Source organism: Cimex lectularius, unplaced genomic scaffold (assembly GCF_000648675.2).
Source record: "Cimex lectularius strain Harlan isolate CLEC.00 unplaced genomic scaffold, Clec_2.1 scaffold204, whole genome shotgun sequence".
Taxonomy (NCBI): domain Eukaryota; kingdom Metazoa; phylum Arthropoda; class Insecta; order Hemiptera; family Cimicidae; genus Cimex; species Cimex lectularius.
In genome coordinates, this window is record NW_019392743.1 from 361,995 (window position 1) to 388,501 (window position 26,507).

A 26,507-nucleotide genomic window follows, 5' to 3' on the forward strand; every position below is an offset into this window, starting at 1 on the left:
TGTTGGCGTTTTTTAATTTAGGGAGGGGCGAGGCTGCTAATCCTTTAATATATATTTTTTTTCATGCAGTCTAAATTAGCTTAATTAAATAACAACACACATTTTAATTGTAATATACTTCTTAATAACGACGATGGCGAGAATTTTAAATTGCAGGAGGCCCTCATCTCTTCTACACACACCTTGAAAACCATTCCTTAAATTATAAAGTATATATCTTAAGGAACAGTGTTATATAGTTTTCCAAGAAAATAATTCAGTTGTAAAATTAATTTTTAACGATTTTCTAACAAATCGTGCATTTTTTATTGAACGCTAATAGCATTTAGTATTCAGGCGAGACTGTGCTCAGGTGAAGCAGTATTTGAGTTTGGATTAGTAAAAAAAATATATATATATTTCTATACGAAAACAACCCGACCCAAGCCTCGATGCCAATGCTACTCTCAAGTTACCAATTTCAGTCTGTCTAGTCGTAGTAGAAACCTCGAAAATTATTACTATAAAAATCACATTTTAGTAATTATTGTTGATTACTGATTTATTATGCTCGAATCTGCACTCGCATGTCGTACGAAGTTGAATATATCACTTTTTCGCAATTCCAGCTTATATATTATAAATTATCTGCAGGCCTCGAGAATCACCCACCCTGGGTGTTGGCAGTCCGGGGTCAGACCTCGGTTTTATCTGTCCAACTGCCGAGGCTGAGCTACAGGGGCTACCAACAACTAGGTCACCTTTACATCTATTATATAACTAACCAGATTGAAGGTGGGGTACTTAATATTCTGCCAAAGGCCCTCGCACTACATATTGATGCTAATAAATACATTCAATCTAAACTGCGCTAGGGACACAAAACTATCAGTACTAAATACAATGCTCAAACACAATTTTCATATCGGATGGCATTCCTACTCGCTCTCTTTATGGAACCAAGGAATTGCGTTCAATTAGGTGGGAAACATCGAACATCCTTTCTCTGCATGCTGGACATAGTAAGAGTATTAAGAACAAGTAAATCTAAATACATATAAAAATAAGGCGAAACTTAGGCGGATAGTTTAGTCTATATAGTATAACAATTAATAAATATAAATAGAAAAAATAGATAACTAACCAACCACATCATAACAAAGAAAGTGATAAGAACATTTAATTTGAAAATTTGCGAAGTCGAGATAGATAGACTTTGAGCTCGCTGAGTTAGTTGGTTGAGGGCAATTTGTTGTGCTAATTGTATAGAGTTGGCCATCATAGACTGATGATGGCAACTGAAGAATTTTGTCTTATGTTTGGACATACGGTGTGCCCATTGATGAAGTATGGAACTATGTTATAATTCAGTCGTTTAGTATGGAGGGGGTTGGATTTGCCAGCGAGGTGACGTGTCAAACATTCATCGTTTCCATGTAACGATATTTTTGATGTGCACGTCATTGTCAAACCTTAGTTCACAGCTGAACTTAACGAATTAACGATGTAGCCGCATTCTTCAGGAAAAGCTGAGACCGTAGGCAAATTTAACGACTTGAGATTTCGTTGGATTGACACCATTCGCCGATATCATCCGCAAAGCCCGTGAGCACGAGCTTTTTGGTTTGACGCTATAAGCAGTTTCAGTTCACTGTCTTCAGGTTCACAAATTCACCAAATATAATCCAGAACCACTGGAAGAAGAACTTCGTCATAAGTGTGGCTTCATTTTGATTAAAATGTCTGGGTGTCACATTGTATCATATGATTGCCAAGTAAATATAAATATTTAAAAAAAAATCTCCATCCATTTCTTACCAACACAAACATTCTATTACATAAGTGAGCTACCATGGAATTCTATATTCCGACCATCATTCACGACATAAAAGACCTGTAGACTAATAAACCATTCATACTAAGACTTTTATCATCAATCTCGATAATAAATATCATATATATCAAATACTAGGCTATTTGCAATTAAAAATAGTAGGCACCAGTCGCCAGTTTTCGCCAGTGGATCTTGCCTCATTCATGATCACTATCCTGGACGAAGGCCGACGAGATACTTGGATATACCGTCAAATATCCTGTTTTCGGTCATTCGATTTATATAACATTCTCGCTAATAAATACATTCATCCCCACATTTATAGAGTTGACGCGGAGAGTGGAGCGTAGGTCTAAAACAGAACTGGTTTCCATTTGAATAAAAAAAAATTGGGTCGGAGTAGTAGCACCTAGGAAAAATATGAGTAGACCAATTGACCCTTGACTTTGTTAGGTCATCTTCCTTTTTCTTGACTTCGTGTTTTCATTTGCGTGGGTGTATGTAGTGAACAGAATTGAATTACTATATAAATATGTGTAAGTCCAATTTTCGGGGAAGTTGGCCAGTAGTAGCAACTATCCCTTGTTGTGAAGGTTGTTTTGATTTGTTTAAAATATTTCTTTTTACATTCCGTAACTTTGTTTGATCAATATAAAATCTGATGATTTCTGTTCAAGGGAAATTCAGCCGGCCCATCTAAAAAGAACACCCTGTATATATGTATTTTATGTATTCGCTAATTAATAATTATATACTATGACGCCTTGATGTAAATGTACGTAAAATGTCTCTAAATAAAGCTTGTTGATTTGATTTGAAACGATACCATGGGTCCAACTACTTATGGCCTATTTTCGAAAGATATCACTTCTTGAACTGCCGAAGGCCGCCTGCCGACTATATGCCTTCTTTTCAAGACTATATCCGCTTTATTTCCTAATTGGAAACTTATCGTCGTTTGGCCATGTTATGAGGTTAGTCAAAGGATTTGGGACAAACATTTTAAAAAGGCCAGGAAGCCAAATGAGTTTGAGGGAATGCATTAACGTCCACCCCCTCGATGTAAGTAAATCTGAAGGTCTCATCTCAATAGCTTTACCAAGGACGATTGTAATTCCGCTAGAACAGCTCCGCTCCAAATTTTTTGTATAATTAAAAATCCTTCGATTTTATGGGTAAAATCATGCTTTCAATTTCAAAACATGAGAATATTTTACATTCTAATCAATACAACAAACTAGTTTATTATATCAAATACCCTCTACTTAATCCTCCGCTCTAACAGAACGGTTCTTTCGGGTTCCGTCAAGGATCAGATTACATCGAATACTGCCCTCTGGTCCTCGGGAGTACCGAGTGTGCCTATCCTATATACTGCAGATGTTCCCACTAAATCTACCATCATCTTTGAATCTTTTATCGATGACACAGCTGTTCTATCCTCTAATCTCGACCCTGCGGTTTCTTCGGAAAATCTACAGGGATATAAAACATGCGTGTCAGACATAAACAAAAACAACGGAAAATGAATATAAACGAAAGCAAATGTGTCCATGTCACATTTACACTCCGAAGCAAATGTCCTCTCACAATATACTACATCAACGTTCCTATCCCGAAATCCGACTATATCCGTTACCTTGGGTTCCTAGACTCAAGCTTAACGTGGAATTGGCATACACGACTGAAACGATAAGACCTAAACGGACGCTACGGTTAATTCTACTAACTTATATATAATCCAAGTTATCGCCGAAAACCAAACTTACAATTTACAAAACGCCACTACAATCGATTTGGATATACGGTATAGTAGGGCACCACTAAGCCTTCCAATATCCGACGTCTCCAGTGTTTTCAGTCTAAAGTCCTTAGATCAATTATAAATGCTCCGTACTATATCTCCAATAATACCCATCAAATTGACCTTAAAATCTCATTTATCCAAACCATAATTCTTCCAAAATTTACCAAGTTCCACAATAATTTTTTCCATCACTCCAATAGTTTCGACCAAGCCTTGTCCAACTGTACTCATCCCTGCAATCCCACAAGGCGTCTCAAGAAGAAATGGCCCCGCGATCTCCCTTCTGAGATAGGCAGTGATGTTTACCTAGTGAAATGTAGTACTTAAGCAGTGTACCTAGTAAAAAAGAGAAATATTGATTATTTGCTCCCCACAATGAAAATAGCTGTAAATATGTTCACCAAATATCATATTGCAACAAAAAATTGCAGATTTGAAAAAATATTTGAAAAAAAAGTTATTATAGAGTCACTAGTTTTCGTGGTCCGCTTGACCAGATAATATGTTTCAATTAATTAAGGTTTTTAGTTAAGATAAAAGGTCACGATAGCTCAAGTGGTAGAGCAGCAGCGTATCGAGCCGAAGGTCGTGGGTTCGAATCCCGGTCGTGACACTGACTTTTTTATCTCAAATAAAAACCTTAATTAATTGAAAGTTATTATAGATATGTGTGTTTTTAGTGACCGGTTGTTTAATAATTTGTTTGATTCGTGAGGAGCGGCCAAGGATGAGGTATGCTAGAAAAAACACCTTTTTCATTTTTTTGCGTAAGTTTCAATCTTTAGTCGGGTCATCTTCTTGTTGTGTTTTATGTTGTTCCTATCGGGAAGAAATGTGTGTTTTTTCTACAACAATTTCACACAAAAGCACTATTACACAACAAGATTAGCACCACACTTTATGCCTGAAGATGACACGAATAAAGGTCGAAACGCCGCAAAAAATGAAAAAAAGTGTTTTTCCAAATTACCTCATTTTTTACCTCTCCTTTCGAATCAATAATGATTACATAGCTGGTGAATTAGGTAGATTCAATATATCGATGCAGGGCAAAAGGATTCAATAGCGTATTCCCAATCTAATGATAAAAATTTATTCTTCAAATTGCCGAAAATTCAGCTACAACAATCAGATATAAGAATTAATAAATTAGCATAAAAAGGCAGAAAAACAGCTTATCGAACATAGTGGATTGAAATTGTTTCAGAGTTTGACTCCCCGAGTTTGGAAGTCGGGTTTAATTTTAAGCTGTTGCTTCGGTTGCACTGGAACGCTTGAAATTTAGATTAGGAGCCACGTCAATGCCAAATTGTTTACATTTAGCCGAGAATGTTCCACTTTGTATATTCCGAAGTCCTTGGTTCCTAATCCTGCGTTCTAATGGAACACGGGTAAGGATTGAGCCCCAGCCCTTGACATTTCACCGACGGCAATCCTTACGCACATAGTCTTCCGCTGGATCTAAGATTCTTTTGGTAATGAAAACAAAATATATGTCAACTGTCAAAACCCTCGTAATCTATAATTCAGTTTATATAATAGATTAAAACTAATGGAAATGCTAGCAAATCGGAAGGAAGAAAAAAAGACAAAAATATTAACTAATAGCCATATAACAGATTGAACAGGCAATATACTTGAGAAAAGTAAATTTTAAAGGAGAAAAAATGTCGGGCCCTTTAGAATATATTGAAATCTGATAATCTAAATATGAATATAAAAATGGAAATTGGTCTTAGTTCCATGTTTGGTGATCCAGGTGCACATGGAAAAAAAGCCCCTATGTGTCCTATGTGTGAGACCTAATAATAAAATAAAAAGATTCAGCAATTAGGATAGGATTCAAATGACAGATGCGGTACGCAAAGATGCTCAAGCGACTAAAAGATAGGCGGACAATGTTACTGACTTAAAAAAGAAGTCCTGAGATGCCGAGAAGAACTTAGAGACTTTGGTGGACAATCTTGGTCAAGAGATGTCATGGACAGAGAGAAAGAAGAAGGCCGATATTGACTAATATTGACGTTAATTTTTGCGCGTGACCAAGACCTAGTGATGCAGGTTAAGCCCCATAGACGGTCAGTATTATTGTACACTATAGATTGCACAATAATTTGACGGTTGCCCCTTAACGTTCAATAATATTGTACAAAATTTTGTTTGTGCAATGAACTTGAATAGTTTGAAGGCGATATTGGAGTTTGTGCAATATTTTCCATTTGTTGATACTTCACAAACTGACTGATATTGCGCAATAATGCCAACAGAAGGTGCAATATTTTCCAGGTTGTAACTTTTCGTCAATCATGCAATGTTTTGCACCAACTTTCAATATCGTCTACACACGATCAATTAAATTGCACAACCCAAAATACTGTGCAATAATATTGATCGTCTATGGGCCGCTTTACACCTTCGAACTAGACACAGACTAAAAAATATTGAGCAATATAAACCCTACACGGTGTAATGAAAAATATTGTGCAATATTAACCCTACACGGTGTAATGAAAAATAACGATTAACATGGAAAACATTGTAAAAGCGTTTTGGTTTAAGGTTATGGAGCATATGGCCAGGTCCTACATTTTTGACGGTGAAAATATCTCCGCTGAAAAGCCATATGACTAGATGTCCATCTATTTTTTGTTCTGACTAGTAATTTCTTACAGGTAACATTTGTGATCACAGAGAATATATTTAAAACTAAAAATTACAGCTATTTACTGAAACTACGTACACAGGATTAAAATTAATGAGAGAGAGCGCGACGAACTCCGTCGCCTCCGGTTGGACTGCTACGATTACTAAACATAGTTAAGTTTCCATTAATCGTTTTTCTTCATTCTTGGAAAAGCCCTGATGATGGCACTATAAGGTGCCTTGAGCTCGGTGAACTCAACAATTAGTCTTGTTCAATCATTCACCAAACTTGTATACTAACCCAAAACGGTCAAAAATATTGCGCAATTCGTATTAGTTTGCAATAAAACTGGCCGTCTAGGGCCCGCCATATAAAGGGGATCCATTATTACTTGTTCTCCCGGTTGGCTCTAGTGTGGGGCGCTTCAAAAGCCCTATTGAAAGTGATTCTTAAGAAAGGGGTAACTACCCCTTGTATCAACTTTACATGATCCCAAAACTCAAAAGTCAAGAACTGTGACGCGCACAGCTTAGAAGCAGATAAAATTCATTTGAGGCATTGCTTGCCGTACGAATTCGATCTCGGGCAAAGAGTGGCGGATGCCTGTTGAAATTTATTTGGAATTCACTGTGATAAAGTAGTAACTGAACTTGTGATTTAACAACTTAACAGTAGCTCCTACGTTTTCTAAACGGAGAAAGACGATTCAAAGACCTTAATTGTGAAAAGCCTAACGAGTTTAAAAGTAACGACTTAGTTATTCGTGGCATTGGAGGATGAGGCAAATTATCTGTAACAGCGCCGTCAGAGAGATTTCAGGTACATCGTACAGTAAAAACACTGTGAAACTCGATTCATGAGTTAACTATGAATTTTCTCTCTGGAGCAAGGAAGACCATGGCTTAGGAAATAAGAAAAGTCCTTTAATCTTTAAGTTAATCTCGCAAAGACCGTTTGCAAGAGGAATGAAACGTCGAAGTCAAGAGCAGTACTGCTCCTTCAAAAGTAAGGTTCTATTGTCAATTTGGTAAGATATTCGAGGTTTTTATTAGGAACACCACGCAACCAAGCTCTTACGGCAGAGGTATCCTGTCCGGTAGGACGTCTTGGGTCGTTGAAGGAAAAACGTCCAACCACGGTGAACAGACGCAACGTTTCACCGTAACAGACTTTTGTAAATAGTGTCATGTCAGTTTAAGTTGGAAGATGTCTTTAATGATGTATATATCTTTATTTTGCCATTTGGCTCCTCCCTGTAATAGCTTTTACTGAAATACAGTATTAATCTATCTAGTCTATCAGTGCCTGGCCTTATGCAGTGCACTCAGTCGGTAAAATCTGGCAGCAAATGCTGCTTTTAATTTTTACTTGTTCCACTTCATAGAGAACTGCTTAAAAGGTAGGAAATTTTTGAACGAAAACCATCTGAAAATCGGAGTTTTCCGTTGAGGACATCAAACTTAAAAAAGGGAGTTATTTCTGCTACCAGTACGTTGGCAGTATGTTATAGAAAACGAATAAACTTATGTTTTGAATTAAAAATTAGATATGCTTATATTTTGAAAGTTCGACTTTTATTTATTCATTGAATTAAGGTACGTATAATTATCAGGTCCAGGCAACTCCTCAATTCCCTCCCCAGCATCCCACCTCTCATGCTAAATAACCATCCCATCCCCTTCTGCTCTTCGGTTAAAAACCTAGGAGTAGTCTTTGACCAAAACCTTTCCTGGCAGTCTCACATTTCCCAAATTTCCCGCCATTCCATTGCCTCCCTCAGCCTGTTTCGTCGGTCCTGGCTTCTCTTACCTTTCTCCACGCGCAAACTCCTTGTATCCTCCCTTATACTTCCCTTCTTCGATTATAGCTGTTTGGCACACGGTGGTCTCTCGGAGAGGGAGAATGCGCGTTTGAAGCGTATTATGAATTGTTGCGTAAGATTTGTGTACGGCACTCCACGGGGATCCCGGGTGTCGGGGTTGTATTTCCAACTTTCCTGGCTATTCCCCTCCTTCCGTGTACAGTATTTCCTAGGTTGCTTTCTTTTCCAGTCCATCCACACTCGTCGTCCTCCTTACATCATCCAATCCCTCCAATTCAACTCCTCACATCTCATTCGTAAAACCCGCTCATCCCCAATCGATCTTATCCTTCCGCAACATACAACCCATACCTTCGAAAGATCCTTTCTGATTCGAACCCCTAAACTCTGGAACTCCTTTCCCCTTTCTATTCGTCACGCTGCCTCCTTTTCCTCCTTTAAATCCCACCTGTATAATCACCTCCTCTCCCTCCAAGCAGAGACCTCATGTTAACATTTGTTATTTTTGTTTAATATTCTAAGAATTAAGGTACGTACAGAGACGTTGCAGTGTATCTCATTTGACTGAAAGGTTATGAATTGGCTATGTACACTTACCCAGTAGGCATGACATTGATATGAGATATCCAGAACCTAGCAGCGCGTTTTGAAACAAATGATCTACAGTGTACAGCATACAAGCATACATGTTTTTTTCGTCAGTTATAAGTTTGTAAATGATTCCTGCCAATAGATAGATACCTCCAGCAAGGTTAAGGATTGAAGTTGACATGAATGCAGTTTGAGAGAGCAGATGACGGTATATCAAGTAAATCATCCTACTTAATGGAACGTTATGTATATAGGAATACATAAGAATACGTGGAACATTAATAACTTGTATGCTCTGGGGAATTGACCAAACGAGCCTCATGAGCCTCTAGGTTCAACCATGCTCTTAACGCACTCGATTGGTTTTGTCGATTTAACATTGTAACATTTCTACGAGTTTTCATTGAGCAAATTGTGAATTCGACATCAGAACAATCTTTTATCATATTTCATGTACATTTAAAAAGAAAATCTTCAGTAAACTATATTTAATATGAAATTATCTTTGCTTTTATAACGTCTAATAATTTGTTGGAAAAGTCCATGCGAGTAGATATAATTATTTATTGTAAAATTTTCGTCGAATAGATTGAACGTTCATTTAAATGCTTCATTATTAAAATAAATGTTAAATATTATTATAATTATATCAATTAAATACCAGAAAAATTGGCAAATGTCAGAGGTGAACAGTTTTACCATATAGGCGGCAATGACAAGGTTGAACAAAGTTCAGCCGGTAATGAACAGTCGGTGAAAAAGGAGTGCTAAAAATTTAAAGACAGCAAAATGTAGATTTTATGCTTTAATTATTCTACTTTTATTACAGGTTCACATGCAAACAGCAAACCGTTGAAAATTTCATCATATAATGAAGCACAGGACCCTGAATATGGACTATTCTAGCATTAGTTCGTTGCTTGTAATAACTTAAGTGAAATTTCTAGCGAAATATTTGGATATTATTCTGATTGTCACTGCATTGAAATATGTTTGCATCTAATGCTTTGGAATCCACTATCGATTATCAACATTTGTAAATTGTTATCTTATAATATTTTTCTTTTTCAAATAATAATACGACTTGATAATATTTTGGATTTCGTGTGTACAAATAACCAAGATCGTGAGATTTTCTAGACGTGATCTGATATTTGAAGAAACCAGTGGTAGCGGACCGTGTAAGTCAGTCCAAAGAAATTTTTACCAATTGTGGTTGCGGATGGAAAGGACTATGGAAAAAATACCATGTGCCACTAAATCGACCAGTCGTACTTTCTTTATGATTTCTTCTTTATAAAAAATAAACTGATCTGTAAATAAACGTAAGAATTGAAATTGAAACCTAGTGATCTTGTAAGATATCTAAGGTCGAATCTATCTCTCCAATCCCAATTCTAAGATTCTAAGAAAGAGCTAGTAAACTGATCAGAAAAAAGAGCATTTTTTTTGCAAGCATTGACAATTTTAACTTTGAAATTGCTTCAATGATGCAATTTCTTGCAATACAAACCACATTCGTGTATTTGCCAAATTGTGCAACTTTATGTAAAATAAAAATAGAGAATATAATTCCTTACGTCCGACAGAGCCTAAAATGTACAATTCAATGTGTATTATTACAAAAATTTGAAAATTCTGAAGTCAAATAAATAACAAATTATGGAATATATTTGAGTCCAACTTTACATTCGTAGCGTCGACTACTTCGCCTCGCCTTGTCCATGATTGATGGTCCACTTGTTCTCAGATAGTTCGATATGGGCTTCGTACAAGGTCTAGTTTTGAAAAACTACTTTGTCAAGATCGGTCCCACTCGATGTTTTCACACCGATACACATCTTTCACGAGTCGAACGCTATTCTGAGGAGGGACTTCGTTTTATAAGTCCATTCATCATTTCAGATGCGCAAATTCGTACAGTATATTGCGATGTAACGAGGAAAGACTATAAATCAAGTTACATCATTAATTACACAAATGGGTGTGGGGATAATTATACATACCTTCATCAACCCTAATTTCCAAACCACAAGAAACAAAAAGAAAGAGAAAAGAATCTTAGTTAAGTCTAAAAACCTTTCTGGTAAAATTAAAGTGGTGGCATCGGAATTTTGGTGTAAATGATATGAAGAACTTGTTTGTTTTGATTACAGACATTTATAATTTAAACCATTTTTAAACTAAACACTGGGTACCACTGTTGTAAATCTCTTATAAACAGAAAAATATTGGCTTAAACACATCATTTTGCAACCAGCACCCATCAAGCTTTTCATCATTCAAATAATAAATAAACAGACAACTTGTTGATTAAAAAAAGTATATATACTTACGTTACTTAATATATATATANATTTTAAAGGGTAGTTTAAGATTTTGTGAATATCATTTTCTTAATAGTTTTAATAACAACCAAATCTTCAGGGTCTTCTAGGTTCAGCTGTTCTTGACTTCAGAAGAATGGCCTAGATTTGTAACGCAGTCACATATTTTATCAAGTTTTATCATCCCTGATCATCGCGTTTACCGTCTAGCGAAGGCTCGTATAACGAACGTTGCCTACACGATGACGACGTACTTTGCACGAAGGGAGTTTAATCAAAATGCTTGCTATTATGCTGACGTCCTACCTCTATTTTATTATTATATCGTTGAAATATTGAAGTTTAGTTTTTTTATGTTCATACCATGAGAAATATTTGCAATTAGACAAGATAATCTTGGACAAAGAGCACAGCCTGGCACTACACTGATAAATAAATTTTCAATTTTTTGCAGAAGTTTTAATAGTAATGTAATAACAAAAATAATACATTTCAAGCTTGGACTAATCCGGACCAAGAATAGAACATAAACTCCTTTGTAAATATGTTATCAATGTACACATACCTTCAGCTAGTTATGTTGCAATACATGATTTATTACATTACTATCTGGGAAAAGCCGAATTGTAAGAGGGAGGGGCATTCTTTACTCTCCTAAGCACGTACCTTTCGTCCTTTAAAGTACTTATTTGGCAGAAGATTCTGCCGGTACGACTCAGGCACTGCAATTTGAACATTATTCAAAGTTGCTTGCTAAAAACTATTGCCTCCGTATTAATATGATTAATTTTAATTTTCTAACGATTGCGGAAACCTGCGTTGTTTTAGACCTGTTCAATTGTATGTATGCTCCAAGAGGAAGAGTAGAGTGCAATATCATCAGCGTAAAGTGCCATTTTTACGTTATTTCGATGTGGTATTGTGTTAACATATGTAAGGAATAGGATGCAGCCTTGAAGAACACCAAAAACAATTACTGTTGAGAAAGGGATAGTCGAAAGAACGCAAGGAATTTTTTGGATAAATGATAGGAATGATCTATTTTTCATCATCCTACTGACTATACCATTATACAAGTGTCAAAGACACATTTCGAACTTGGGTTAATCTGGATCAAGTGTAATTTAACTCAAACTTGGCTTAATTGAATTTTTTTTAAGTGTTTGTTTTTATCTTTTTATTTAACTAGTTATATACATTAAAAATAAGTTAACGAAAGTGTTAACTTAAAATAAGTAGCAGAAACAACAATGACAAAGCATCCTGAGTTGCAGAGGATCTCAATAATTACAAAAAACGAACAATTAGCTACATATTTGTAAAGGAAAATAAAGGAGTAAAAAAGCCTGGGAAGTTTTTAATTTTTTGTACAGTTTCTGTATATTGGCTTGCTTCTCCTGTTTCTCAACGAAACGATTTTTCCAGACATACCATTAAAATATCAAACTTTACAGTAAATTCTTGAAGAATTAATCATTCCTTGAATGATTTCCTGGTTCCTCAAACGCCAAAAACGTATATCGAAAATAGGGTTGGAGATAAAAAAAAGCCTTACTTAACTCTAGTTTGAATGCTCAAGTTACCATTCCTATCATCCATCGACACGCAACAATCCCTCTAAATTTTGATATATGTGGTGGTTATTGTTAATTTGACCGAGCTTAGTCGTTTTTTATGTATTTTCACTTTGGGTTTGTAGTTTTTAAAAATCAGCGCTGTTTTTCATTGAATTTTTTAACTGTTTATTATTAGTTTGGTCGTTAATGAATATTTTGGCTTGCACATACTTGCTTTTTTGGTCTTTCTTCTTGCCATCTCCAGTGCCGGTTTGAAACCCGTCTGATAGACCAAAATGATCAGAAACGATCCTTCATAACTCCGCAGTCCCCAAGAGGATTTATGTCAGTTGATAAAAAATTTAGGTAAAACATCCATTTTGGGAAAAAACCCAACCCAAATAGTCAACACATGTACGTCAGTCGTACAATAAGTTGATGGATTAATCGACGGCGGGAAGAAAAAAAAAGGAAACGGCTGAGGAATCCTTCGTGGTGGGGAAAACGCCTTCTCTTCAGCCGCTAGCTGAAGCCAGTCATCGGCGAACTATTAATGAAGAAGGACCGCGCCTCCCATCCTGTGCCTTAGAAAACGTGTTTGACGACAATTCACAAAACCATCATCATCATCTGGTTTTACTCTCTTTAAACGAACTCATCTCATGATGTGGTATGTAACATGTCCTCTAACATTTGCATGAATTAGCAACATGAATATTTTTTCGATCAAAAACTATTTAAAATAATACTACTAATAATATAACATCAAGAAACATTTTTTCTTTTCGTGAAGGAATTTTATAAAATTTCTCCATTTAATGCTTTAAAAAACAAGATGGTTTCTCAGTTATATCAGACAGCTTTGGTGCCAAATGATGTTGCCGCTTCAAGATATCATTGACACAAATCAATACAGAAAATACATAACTCAATACATTATATTTATTGTAAACAGTTCTGATAGTTAATAGATAATAATAATAATAAAATTATTGTGTCTTTAGACTATTTATAGAACATGATTTAGAGAACTAAAAACGAATTGTCAGATAATGCTTCCGATAGATAAATAATTTTTAAGTCAAAAATTAGATAATGGCAAAATTTTTAAAACCACTATATAACATATTCCAGAAGTTGAAACTCTAGAGGTTTGTGCGAACCGTTCATGCTTTATGTTAAAACAATTGTTTTTTACTTAAACAAAAGAAAGAGTAAATTCTTTGGCAAGTTACTAATGATTTAATGTCGTGTTTCCAAAAAGAAAACTTTTAAGTTTAGATGAATTATCTCTTTCGAGAAAGATCAATCCAAATTTTGCTTTCTATCCAAAATTTGTCGATAGTACAGGATCCGAATTTGGATTGCTGATCCTGTTGGCTAGATAAATTAGACTTTATCATAGAAATTTTACCCTTAAAGTTTTAAATGTAAGTCCTCCCATTAAAATATACCGTAATGTTACAATCAAACAATCCGCCCCTTTTGAAATTCTTCTGAAAAACTACACAATAATTTTAATTGTATCCTATTTATAGAGCAGTGCAATTGTTACTATACCATTTATACCAAAACTCTTATTACTCAAAACTCTAATTAAATTAGTCAAATATATTCATTTAATGACACTGTTCGATCTCAATTAAGACGAGCATTGATAGTGGTTTTTCTCTATCCAAATATCAATCAGAAATATCGTCTCGTTACTACGCCGTTGGGATTCCCGCTGGACTTAGTCATAGATCCGGCTTACAAATATTTTTCCCCATTTGGCTTAAATTGAAAGAGACCAGTCGGAAAAAACGGCTTAATTCTTAACAAGGTTCGGGTCTCAGAGCTTTCAGGTTCGTACCATTGTTCACAGGTCTCATGGCGGGGTATCAGATCTTGTCTTTGTGTATCCAGGCCTGTGCGACCGTGAGGCCGACTGTTTGCCAACCGCGGCTGTCAGTATGTCGGTTTTGACGAAACACGGGCAACATCCTTTTCACCTTGCCTCCGAGGAAATTTCAAAATGGATAAACCGATGAATAAACGGATAAACACGTAACTCGCTAAAGCGATACGAACGGATTTTGTAAAATGTATGATCTAATACAACTTAGCGAAATTACAACTTATTACAATCATTTATATATAGACTAATACATTGATTAACTCGCTACAATAACGTTAAGTCTCTAAATATATTTTGAATCTAAGAAAAATTTCACCTTCATAAAAAAGTGCATATCACTAAAGCTCTCGGACGTACAACTCTTACTCAAACTATAACGTGATCTCTAGTGAATATTCGTGATATAAGAGGATAGCGAATAATTCAAAAGAGGGAGAAAGAAAAAACAATTGAGGGAGTAACGGACATTGACGCTTTCACTAGTGCCGAGGAACTACCGCGATCGGCCATGGGTGACCGTTCGAGAACAACCGTCTAATTTACATGTCTAATAACTATTGACTATCAAATAATAAAACCCTTCATCGCATGTTTACTAAAGTTATGCTGCTCTGATTCTGTCGAAACGCACTTTTATCGAGTGGCATTTTATTTAAAAATTTTATTATTGCATAGTTTTTAGTGCTATCTTACTTTTTGACTGGATACTTCAATTGCCTGTATTTCTTGGTCCATATCAATTATATTCTCAAAACACACTCACACAACAGTACCTTTATTTTAATGTCATTTTTGTATCTAAAAATATTCTTGATGAGATTTTTTTTCTATTTTTCCTTTAAATGTACACTAAACTATGAAACTATCAAGCTAAAATCTAATCCTAGTTTTATAAATAGTATTTAATATAATAAACATATTTTTATTTTATAACCGGCTGAATAACATAATATATTCATTTACGTTTTAGTGGTCAATTGACCAAGTTACTTCTTTCAATTAATTATTCTTTCTATGTAAGGTCTTAGTTGAGGTAAAAAAAAGTCAGTGGCACGAGCGGGATTCGAACCCCCGACCTTCGGCTAAATACGCCGCTGCTCTACCACCTGACCTATCGTGACCTCGATCCACTCGGACATCAACTCTCCATCTCAACTTACAACCGTTTGAATTTTCCCTTTTTTGCCATTTTCGAATGTCGTGTAATCAGGATTGGATTTTAAGCGACTTATGAAATGGCTACGGGGAGCTGTTTAGTGAAGTGATACTTCTTTTACTTATTAAATATTTATCCATTTACGCTTTAGTGGTCAATTGACCATGGTACTTCTTTCAATTAATTATTCTTTCTATGAAAGGTCTTGGTTGAGACATATTCATTTTGTGATTTTTGTTCGTTAACACAAAAATTATTTACAATTTACATTTCACTCTGTTCAGCTGTCTTGGGGGATGACATGATCTCGGGGTCATAGGAACTTTATGGTGGACATGGTAGACGGTGTTATATGGGTGCTAGTGGACGGGGATTGGGCTAATGGTTTAGGATGGGCGGAGAGCTTTTCCTGGTATCTGAAAAGTTGTACAGAATTGATGATCTTCAAAGGATAGTTTGAGGACATTGTGGAGGTTGGTGTCGGAGCGTTGACGGTGATTCTGGATTTGAAAGTCTGAAATATTTTTTTGTTTTCTTGATTAAAGGGATGGTTTCTATTGGATAAGGATTGGGCAACACGACTGGGGCAAGAAGGGAGTTTATTGTGGAAGGTGGAATATGTTTTTATATACATATATATATATATAAATAATATATTATTTTTTTACACGAGAGGGATTTTGAGGTCATTGTGAAGGGAAATGTTGGAGAATAAGGAGCATTGTCTGTGATCCTGAGGACTTCGGATTGGAAGGATCCTTTAAATTCTGGGAGGTATTGCAGTACCTCGTAGTTCAGTAGTGAAGTGTAGATTGTCAAATTGTTTTTGTCTATCTTAAATTGTCGAGCAGTCACAAACGATGTATGATTCCTCTCTTTTTGTTTGTGTGTTGGTTCCAGGTTAGACGTGAGTGGAGATAGAACCCATCGTAGCGTCCGCTTTTGGTTTTAAAGATAAGAGCGGAATATTGTGTGAGGGGTTTTGTTTCCGAGGGTGGATTTGTTTCCAACCAACTTAATCCGCAAAAGTTTGCTTCATTCGGCTATTCGTAGAATTTACGCCTGGACCTCTTCGGAAGCAATTGCAGGACAACACGGCTGTGATTTCGGTAAATGAGCAGAGGGTGTAATAAATTAAAGGAAATATCCGAGAATAAACATCCAATTTACACGGTCGTCGATTCAAAAGATCCGATATACACAATGAAAAAATCTATCAAAATTTGGATGAACTAGAAGTTTAATAACGAAAAAGTTGAATTGAATAAAACGTACGCTAAATGAGCTCATGAAAATAAAACTGTAAAGTTTACTAAAGTAGTGGTTGTATAATATATAAAATGAAGAAAATCTATCAAAATTTGGAAGAACAAGTGCTTCATAACGAAAAAATAGAATGAAATAAAATGTTCGCTAATTGACCCCATGAAAATAAAACTAAAATTTAGTAAAGTAGTGGTTATATAATATATAAAATGAAGAAAATCTATCAAAATTTGGATGAACTAGGAGTTTAATAACGAAACAGTCGAATTGAATAAAACGTACGCTAAATGAGCTCATGAAAATAAAACTGTAAAGTTTAGTAAAGTAGTGGTTGTATAATATATAAAATGAAAAAAATATATCAAAACTTGGATGACCTAGGAGTTTAATAACGAAAAAAATTAAATTGAATAACATGTACGCTAAATGAGCCCTTGAAAATAAAACTGTAGTTATTGAAGTCGTGAGGAGCGGTCAAGAGGGAGGTAGATTAAAGAACCCTTTTTTTATTTTTTGCCGTTTTTCGGCCTTTATTCGGGTCATCTTCAGGGCATAAAGTGTGGTGTCATATTGGTTTTTCTAAACTACCTCATTCTTGACCGCTCCTCACAACTTCAACAAATTGGGTTGCAACCGTCACTAAGAAACACACATAAAACCGTAAATTTTTGTAAAACGTTGGTTGTATAATATGCAAAATAAAGAAAATCGATCAAAATTTGGGTAAACCAGGAGTTCAATAACTTAACAAAAATTATGGAATTGAATAAAATGTACGCTAAATCAGCCGGTCAAAATAAAAGTATAAAGTTTTGTAAAAGGTGGTTGTATCATATACAAAATGAAGAAAATTTATCAAAATTTGGATGAACCAGGAGTTTAATAACGAAAGAAATTGAATTGAATAAAATGTACGCTAAATGAGCCCATGAAAATAAAACTGTAAAGTTTTGTAAAAAGGTGGATGTATAATATACAAAATAAAGAAAATCTATCAAAATTTTGATGAACCAGGAGTTTAATAACGAAAGAAATTGAATTGTATAAAATGTACGCTAAGTGAGCCCATGATAATACAACTGTAAAGTTTTGTAAAAAGGTGGTTGTATAATATACAAAATAAAGAAAATCTATCAAAATTTGGGTGAACCAGGAGTTTAAAAAACTTATGCAATTGCATCAAATGTACGCTAAATCAGCCGGCAAAAATAAAACTATAAAGTTTTGCAAATAAGTGGTTGTTTAGTATATAAAATAAAGGCAAAAAAATCGATCGACTTCTGTATTATTGTTACATCTATTGTCATATTACTAGGTTTTGGCAATATTTATTTTATCTTTAATTAAGTGTTTTATTATAATTTATATCATATTATTCAGTAAATTTAAAAAATAAATTGATATGAGAACTGGGCCCTATTTTTAAATGAATTTCGTTTTTTTTTTCTAAGTAAAGAGTGTTTAAATCGACCACTACCAACCACATCGTGCACACGTTGATCGTTAGCAAAAAAATTAGTTCCTTTAAGTGTAAAATCATGTCGGATTAACAGGCGTACATTAAAAGGGGTATCGTTCGAAAATAGGGTGACGATTGGAATTACGAAGAAGGTCGGGTGCATTTATGCCGTAGAACAATGCAATGCCGCAATTTGCCGTAGATATCGAGAGGAGACAACCCGATGAGGAATGACATCCTGGGAAAGGAAGGCGGTCCGCCCTTGGGCATGACCTCCGCAAATCTCCCACAATCACACACAAAACTATATCTTGCGAAACTTTCCTTGTAATAATGCATAATTAACACAGTTAACATGAAAGGACCAACTAACATCGATAACCCTTGGAGCGGTTAGCTCGGATTAAAAAAAAAAAAGATTTTCCCTCTAAATAAAGGAAATTGTTATAAGGATAAAAAATAATAGATCGTGGAAAACTCATTTGATGAAACAGGAAATATTATAAATAAATGGAAAATTGTTGTTTTTCAAAAATAATACGATACGCTTCTTAATCATGGGAGTTGTTCAGATAACGAGAATATTAAACAGATACAAGCTTTATCGAAGGTCAACAAATCATTTTCCACGCATTTTCCCTTGATAGGCACACACGGGCTTAACCATCGCTTCTGATATTGAAAAATATACTTAATATGTGTCATATATTTTCCACGTTATCGCATTGTTGAATACATTTTTCAATTTAAAATACACCCGAAACGCCGGTTTTAAATCAATTGATACTTAGATTATTATCATTCGTCAACAATGTTTAATCGTTATAATATAACATAAGCTATTTCATAACTTACTAACCTAGAATTATATAGAACTAAATCCTATTTTTTATATATCTAGATATTTTAATATGTTGGTGGTAGTAAACCGAATGGAGTAAAGACTTAAGTCAATTGATTTTATTGGATATTTGATATCTGAAATGTTAAAAACATTGCTCAAAAATTATTATTTATTATATATCATCAGCTTTTTTCATAAATTTTGAACCTAGAATTATATAGACCTAAAACCTCGCTTAGCAGATATTTTAATATTTTGGTGGTAGTAAACCGAATGGAGTAGTCTTAAGTCAATTGATTTTATTGGATAATTTTTATTTATTTATTATATTTTTTTATTCGCCGAGACCTTTTCACCTCAACCTTCAGCTACTAACTTTTCAATTCCTCCTTTATATAGCCCTAGAATTATATAGATCTAAAACTGATATTTTAATATTTCCATGGTAGTAAACCGAGTGGAGTAAGGTTAGTCAATTGATTTTATTAGTTATTTGATACTTGAAATGTTAAAAACATTGCTCAATCGTTATTGTTTATTTATAACATCAGCTTTTTGGTTAAATTATTAACCTAGAATAATACAGACCTAAACCCTCCCTTAACAGATATTTTAATATTTTAGTGGTAGTAAACCAAATGAACTAAGGTCTTAAGTCAAGTGATTTTATTGGATAATTTTTATTTATTTATTATATTTTTTTATTCGCCGAGACCTTTTCACCTCAACCGTCAGCTACTAACGTTACAATTCCTCCTTTATTTAGCCCTCGGTTCACTCAGTGCACAGCGTCGTAGTCTATATAAATATAGACAAATAAAATCGCCAATTAATCAATCATAGCCGTCATCATCATTTTTTACTGTTCAACTAACATAGCCTTAACAAATGTGCCAATTTGTTTTTATTTGCAACATTTTGGAATTTAAGTATTTGATGGTAGGAAACAAAATTTCTTTTAATCAAAATCCATTGCTCAATCGTTACCAATTGACCTATTAATATAAATCTAAAGCAGTCTTAACGGATATGACAATTTTGTTTTATTTGTAACGTTTTTTAACCATAAATACTTAAATATTAAATCGTAGTTAAGATTACTTAGGTACTTTAGATCGTAAGCCATTTGATTCAACGGCGATCTGTTAGAAAAAATGGTCAGAAACACAACTCACTCGTTACTCATAACTTCAGATTTATTCTTAAATTGTTAGCCTATTTATATATAATTAAATTGTAGGAAACGTAATGAATGTACACTTTAAGTCAATGGATTTATTGAGTATTTATTGGACAAAATCTTCAAAAGCAATGCGCAATTGTTACTATCTGTAATAGAATGATTTTTTAAAACTCAATTATTGACCTAGTTTTCATAAACTTGAAGCAGTTTGAAACAGAATTGACAATTTGTTTTTGATTGTAAGATTTTTCAAAATAAATAATTCAGAATTGAATTTAAAATCATTAACATTGATCAAAGGAAACAGTTTGATTCTCATGAAACAAAATCGGGAATATTGCAAAACTTAATAAACATCGCACTTCACCGCCTTTGCCGTAAACTGAAACGGAAAGGGGTGGACACCGAAAAGCCTTCTCCTCGACTTATAAGTACTATGGATTAACGGTATAATTTTTCATAGAAAAAATGCACTAATAAAATAAGATGTGCAAAATTTCCAAGTTCGTACCAAAGCCATTGGAGTTTAAAATTACGCATTTTAGATGGATGTTCTGAACATGAAGCTTTAGTACCATTTGTTTCCTAGGGTTAAGACGTTTGGTGTCCTGTCTATTAAATTGGGTAAACGGTGGAAAATTGATGAAATTGTAGTAGATGAGTTAGAAACGTGTTTCCCTTGTTTTCGTAGAATTACTTTTTCATTTTCATATCAGAGTTTTATAGTAATATGCCAGTTATTGTACAGCTAGTAATTTGATAATAGACGTGTGAGATTTAATATTCTCCACCTTTAATCTGATTAGTGGGATAAAGTACTCGTTGCGTTTCTCGGCCTGGAAAAGCTGAAGACGCCGAGGGAAATCTCAATTTTCAGAGTTGGGTTTCGTAATTTTTTGCACTTTGTTAAAGCGTCATTTTCTCTGCGGCGGCGTTGCTTCTCGGTGGGAAAATTCGTTTCGTGAGAACTGTAACACCCTTCGGCTTTGGAACGGCTTAAAGACAACAAAACCGTTTCAAAACACACGCTGTGATCTAACAAACAAAATGTTTTAATCTTAAGGAAGAAGAAGAGAAGTTATTTTCCTCCTTCACCCCACCGGTGGGTTAAACAAACTGATTAACAAGTCAAATAGAGCCGGGTAAACTTCTAAGAACCACAAACAGAACACACCCTTTTAGCTGAAGGATGGAATCACCGATATGCCAGTTTCACTTATTGTTGGAAGTACGGACTTAGCAAATAATCGCTTAATTCTGACTTCAAGTTGCAAAAATTGATTTATTTTTACTATAACATGCCAGTCATTTGATAAAATGAGAGATGATTTAATTAGGGTACAATAAAGATGACGTTGATTTTCAGAAAGTAGTCAGTGTAGTATATTCTAAATTAATTTATAACTAAAAAATTGATTTTTTTATATTTTGATATGGTAGTCTTTCGGTAAAAAAAATGAAAATCAAGGAAAAACATCAGTGATTATGACACAGTGCCAAAATCTAGCTTTTCACGAGATGAATGATATACTTTATTAAGTAAATGTTGACTTAAAATTTTTTTTATTGTCCTGTCACATGCGCTGTGTTAAAAAATCAAACATGATTTAAAAAACCCAATGAAAGTGTAATAAAAAATAATGATGTTTGTGGTAAAAATTTTTCTAGTTTTTCTGGTTTCTATTTAAATCTAAATTTGATATTTATTTATGCTGTGACATATTTGTCATCAATTAAACTAATAAAATCCAATTTGATTGCATATTAGTGCAATAAAAAAGCAGTGATTGTGGCGAAAGTTACCCTAAAGTAGCCAAAGTGTTGATACTTTTTTTAATTAATAAATAATTTATTTATACTGTGATATGATTTATATCTTTTTAAGGTGTAATCAAAAATGGTGATGTTTATGGTGACTTATAGTTTTCTGGCTTTTAAATAAGCAAAAAGAAGTCTAAATTTAGTATTCATTTATGCTATGAAACTAATAAAATTCAATTTGATTGCACATAAGTGCTGTGTCATTGTCAAAACGTTTCCAATATGGCAAAAGTTGAAAGATGTTGTCAAACCTAAAGTCGTCAAAGAGTTGATATATCTTCTAACTTAATAAATAGTTTATTTATACTGTGATAATTTTTAAACTTTTTAAAGGTGTAATAAAAATGACAATGTTTGACAGTAAAAGTGCTTCTAGTTTTCTGGCTTCTAATAAGCAAAACGAAATCTAAATTTGGTGTTTACTTATCCTAGTTTGTCGTTTGATAAAATCAAATATGATTTAAAACAATTTCACCAACACCAACATGACACAACAAGAATAACACCAGACTTTATGCCCTGAAGATGACCTGAATAAAGGTCGAAACATGGGCAAAAAATGAAAAACGTGTTTTTCTAAACTACCCCATTCTTGACCGCTCCTCATGAATCCAATAAATTATTAAAAATTAAACGAACAAAATTAAATTTGATTGCAAATGAGTGAAATAAACAAACGCATTGATTATGACAAAAAGCTTATCCTAAAGAAATCAGAGTGTTGATATATTTTCTAAAATAATAAATAAAAGCCCTTTGATAAATCAAATATAATTTAAAGTCACTAGTTTTCGTGGTCCTCTTGACCAATTAAGTTAGTGTCCGAGTGGATCGAAGTCACGATAGCTCATGTGGTACAGCAGCGGCATATCTAGCCGAATGTCGTGGGTTCGAATCCCGCTCGTGAAACTGATTGTTTTATTTCAACTAAAACCTTATATAATTTAAACGTTTTATGGTGTAATAAAAAAAATGGTGATATTTATGTTAAAAGTTGTTGGAACAGATTTTCACAGCGATTGCTTGGTATATCTTCTAAATAACAAAAATATTAAGTTTAAATTTGGTATTTATTTATGCTGTGACAAGTTAGGCCTTTCATAAAATCCAATATGATGATGAAGGAATAATAATAAAAAAAAACAAAAAAACAAACTGATTATGGTTAAAGTTGTCAAAACGTTGTCAATCTTAAAGAGGTCAAAGTGTTGATATATCTTCTAAATTAACTAATAGTTTCAAAAAAATTGATATTTATACTTGTTGCTATCAAATAAAAATATAACTAAAAAATGGCAATCGTACTGGTACAAATGCGCGTGTTCTCACGTGATATGGCACAAAGATATCGGGTTGTCCGGAAAATAATGCAGGATTTTAAGTTTTCATTAAAAAAAATCTATATAAAATATTCTGTTTACGTTTACAGGATTACTCATTTGTATGNTTATTTTGATTAAAGAACATTGCTTTAAAGTAACTAGTTTCTTTTTTTTTGTTTAATACCAAAATCCTGCATTATTTTCCGGACAACCCAATAAATATGTAAACATATTCATTAAAACAGTTAAGTTTAAGTTGGAGTTTAATTTAGAAACCTGGCCTTTCATAAAGTAGGGAGAGTTCAAATAAATTTTAAATATAGCCTAAAGGTTAATGAAAGATGTCCGACCAAACAGAAAACAGGAAGGAATGAAATTAAAATAAAATAAAAATTGACTAAATTGTATGGCTTATCGTTTACCAACAGGTCAGCAGGAAATGCTCGGAAAAGCGTTTTGTTGTCTATTTTTCCATTTAGTTTATTATTCTGACACTGTCTGGCGTTTTCTAAAAGGTCTGATCAAGTTTTTTTTACCCTGGAATTCTATGCGATCCTAAAGGGAAAAGGGACAATGTAATTGGACCATTTGACAACCGGCCAATCACACAAATCACCGCTGAAAGTAACAAAATCATAACACAGTTGACACGCACATCCCAGCTTTCTCTCTCACTTACGAGAACGGTGTTTCATTGAAGACGTAACTAGATATAGTGCTGGTAGGCGTATTATTTTTTTTATGTAATAGCTTGAAAAATTATAGTATTACTTATAGTTATTCGATAACCGCAGTGACTCGGGGGGAAAACTCGTAACACGTTAATTTTCAAACAGTGGATACATTCCATCAAAGTAAAACTGTTTATCGTTTAATTATGACATAACTATTTTTTTATTAATTAAAGAAAAAATTACATTCTAGAGCGAAGTATCTTTTTTTGTTTTATTATTGGTTTAATATTAGGAAGATTACTTGGTACAGAATAACATTCACTCGACTCATTACTTTAAAAATTTCAATATCGAACAAAATGATCGTATCAAATCGTTCCGATTTTTCCCCCCGACTTTATTTATGTTATAAAAGCATACATTGTACAAATAATGGAACTAATAATTTTACATCATCAACATTATCAATTAAAGACGGTGCTGTGGGTTCGTAGAGGAAATATCTGTTTTAGGGATGCCTGCCTCAATTTCGTTATGAATAGAAAACATTAGACCTATGAAACTATCAAACCATTACTCAATTAAATATACACAATTGTTATGAAATGAAAACGTTGTGTGACAGGCGGGATTCGAACCGTGACCGTATGTAGCCGAAAGTCGTGGGTTCGAATCCCGCCTGTGACACAAATTTTTCATTTCATAATAATTGTGTATAATTAATTGAGCATTTATATAATGAACATAAGTAGATAAAATAATTTAAAAGTTAGTATTAATTTAGAATCACACCTGTGAATGGTACACAATCCCGCTAATGTAGTATAATCGTTAATAGAAAGTGTTTCTACATGAAGCCGCAATTTGCTTACAATTGGAATCAAACAGGGAGTCGAAATGAGAATTTTGTGGCATGAGCGATCGAAGTGACCGTAGGTCGAAGTAAGTGGTACAGCAGCGGCGTATTTAGCCGAAAGTCGTGGGTTCGAATCCCGCCTGTGACACAAACTTTTCATTACGAAAAAATTGTATATAATTAATTGAGTATTTATATAATTAAGCATAAACTGATAAAATAATTAAAAAGTTAGTATTAAGATTTTAATTTAATTGTGGAGTCCAGTTTAATCAATCCTTTAAAATTCGCCATATTTTTTGGGCTTTTGATACCGAAGGGTTGATTCCCCGATGTGCTGACTCGACGGTCTATACCTCAGGGAAGTTCAACTACCTCGTTATCCGCGGCTGGTAGCTAGTATCCCAGCCATCCATATCTACCACCACAGCGCGTTTCCAGCACGTAGCGTGGCAGACAAAAAAAATCATTACACACAATACATATAGGAAGTTCATATTTGACGAACGTGAGCGGAACGTCTCAGTGCAGACATGTACCAGCACGTGGCAACATTGTCGCCGAGAATGTTTTGCTTGTGCCGGCACGTGTCTGCGGTTGTCTTTTCTTGTCTGTGGGGTTGTATGAATAGACGACAGACAACATTTGTGCAATTTCAATAGCTTAGGTGCCTACTTATTTATAATAAATTGCATAATAATTTTAATTATAATGTCCAGTCTCGGTAACCCGAACTTGCGCTAATCCGAATTCGGGCTGAAAACCGAATCGCCGATCAGTACATATTCAAGATATATATATATATATGTATATATCCTGAAATATTTGAAAAACCTTTCTTCTTCGTCTTCAAGCTCCTTAAAAAGTGTGTGCAACTCTCCCTCCTTTTTTCGTTTCACGTTCATCGGTTAACAGCAAACCTCCTTTTCTTTAGTTACACTTCTGCATATTATTCATTCTCTTTTTCTTCTAATAACATTGCTACAGCAGCAAGCGCTTCAGTCGTAAAAAATGGTAGTTGGTTGGTGTGTAGGTGACAGTTGGTGTGATTATCGCATGGAATGAATACTAGTGTCTTTGCCGTGTCTGCCACGCTACGTGCTGGACACGCTGTTGTGAATCGACCTTTAGCTAGAAGCCCAGGAAATGTTCTTTCGACAGATAGGTCATTTCAAACACCAACGCATGCAAAATATAATCTAGTCTAAAACTGACTTCTATAATACAGTCGCACAAATAAATACATTCACACCTATGTACATTCTCACCGTATTATTTGATTTGAGCGGTTAGTGGCTTGAAGAGCCATAGATTTATTTTTTTTGGAATTTTTGTTAAAATTCATTTTCAAAAAAGTTTCATTTCATGATATTCACTCACTTTCGTAAAAATAAACTTAAAGTTTCAAACGAGGTTGGAACGGGATTTTTTTAAATTTAAATTTTGCGAATTATTACTGGTCCATTCAA

General features: G+C 34.2%; 1 protein-coding gene across 1 annotated transcript in view; it reads left to right on the forward strand.

Moving 5' to 3' along the window:
- The first annotated feature begins 13,099 nt into the window (after positions 1–13,099).
- LOC106663710 overlaps positions 13,100–26,507 on the forward strand; it is a 58,014-nt gene continuing 44,606 nt past the window's right edge. The window contains exon 1 of the mRNA XM_014388762.2: positions 13,100–13,230. Within this exon, the coding sequence (XP_014244248.1) occupies positions 13,223–13,230 (8 nt within the window). The 5' untranslated portion in view covers positions 13,100–13,222. The remainder of the gene's footprint in view (positions 13,231–26,507) is intronic.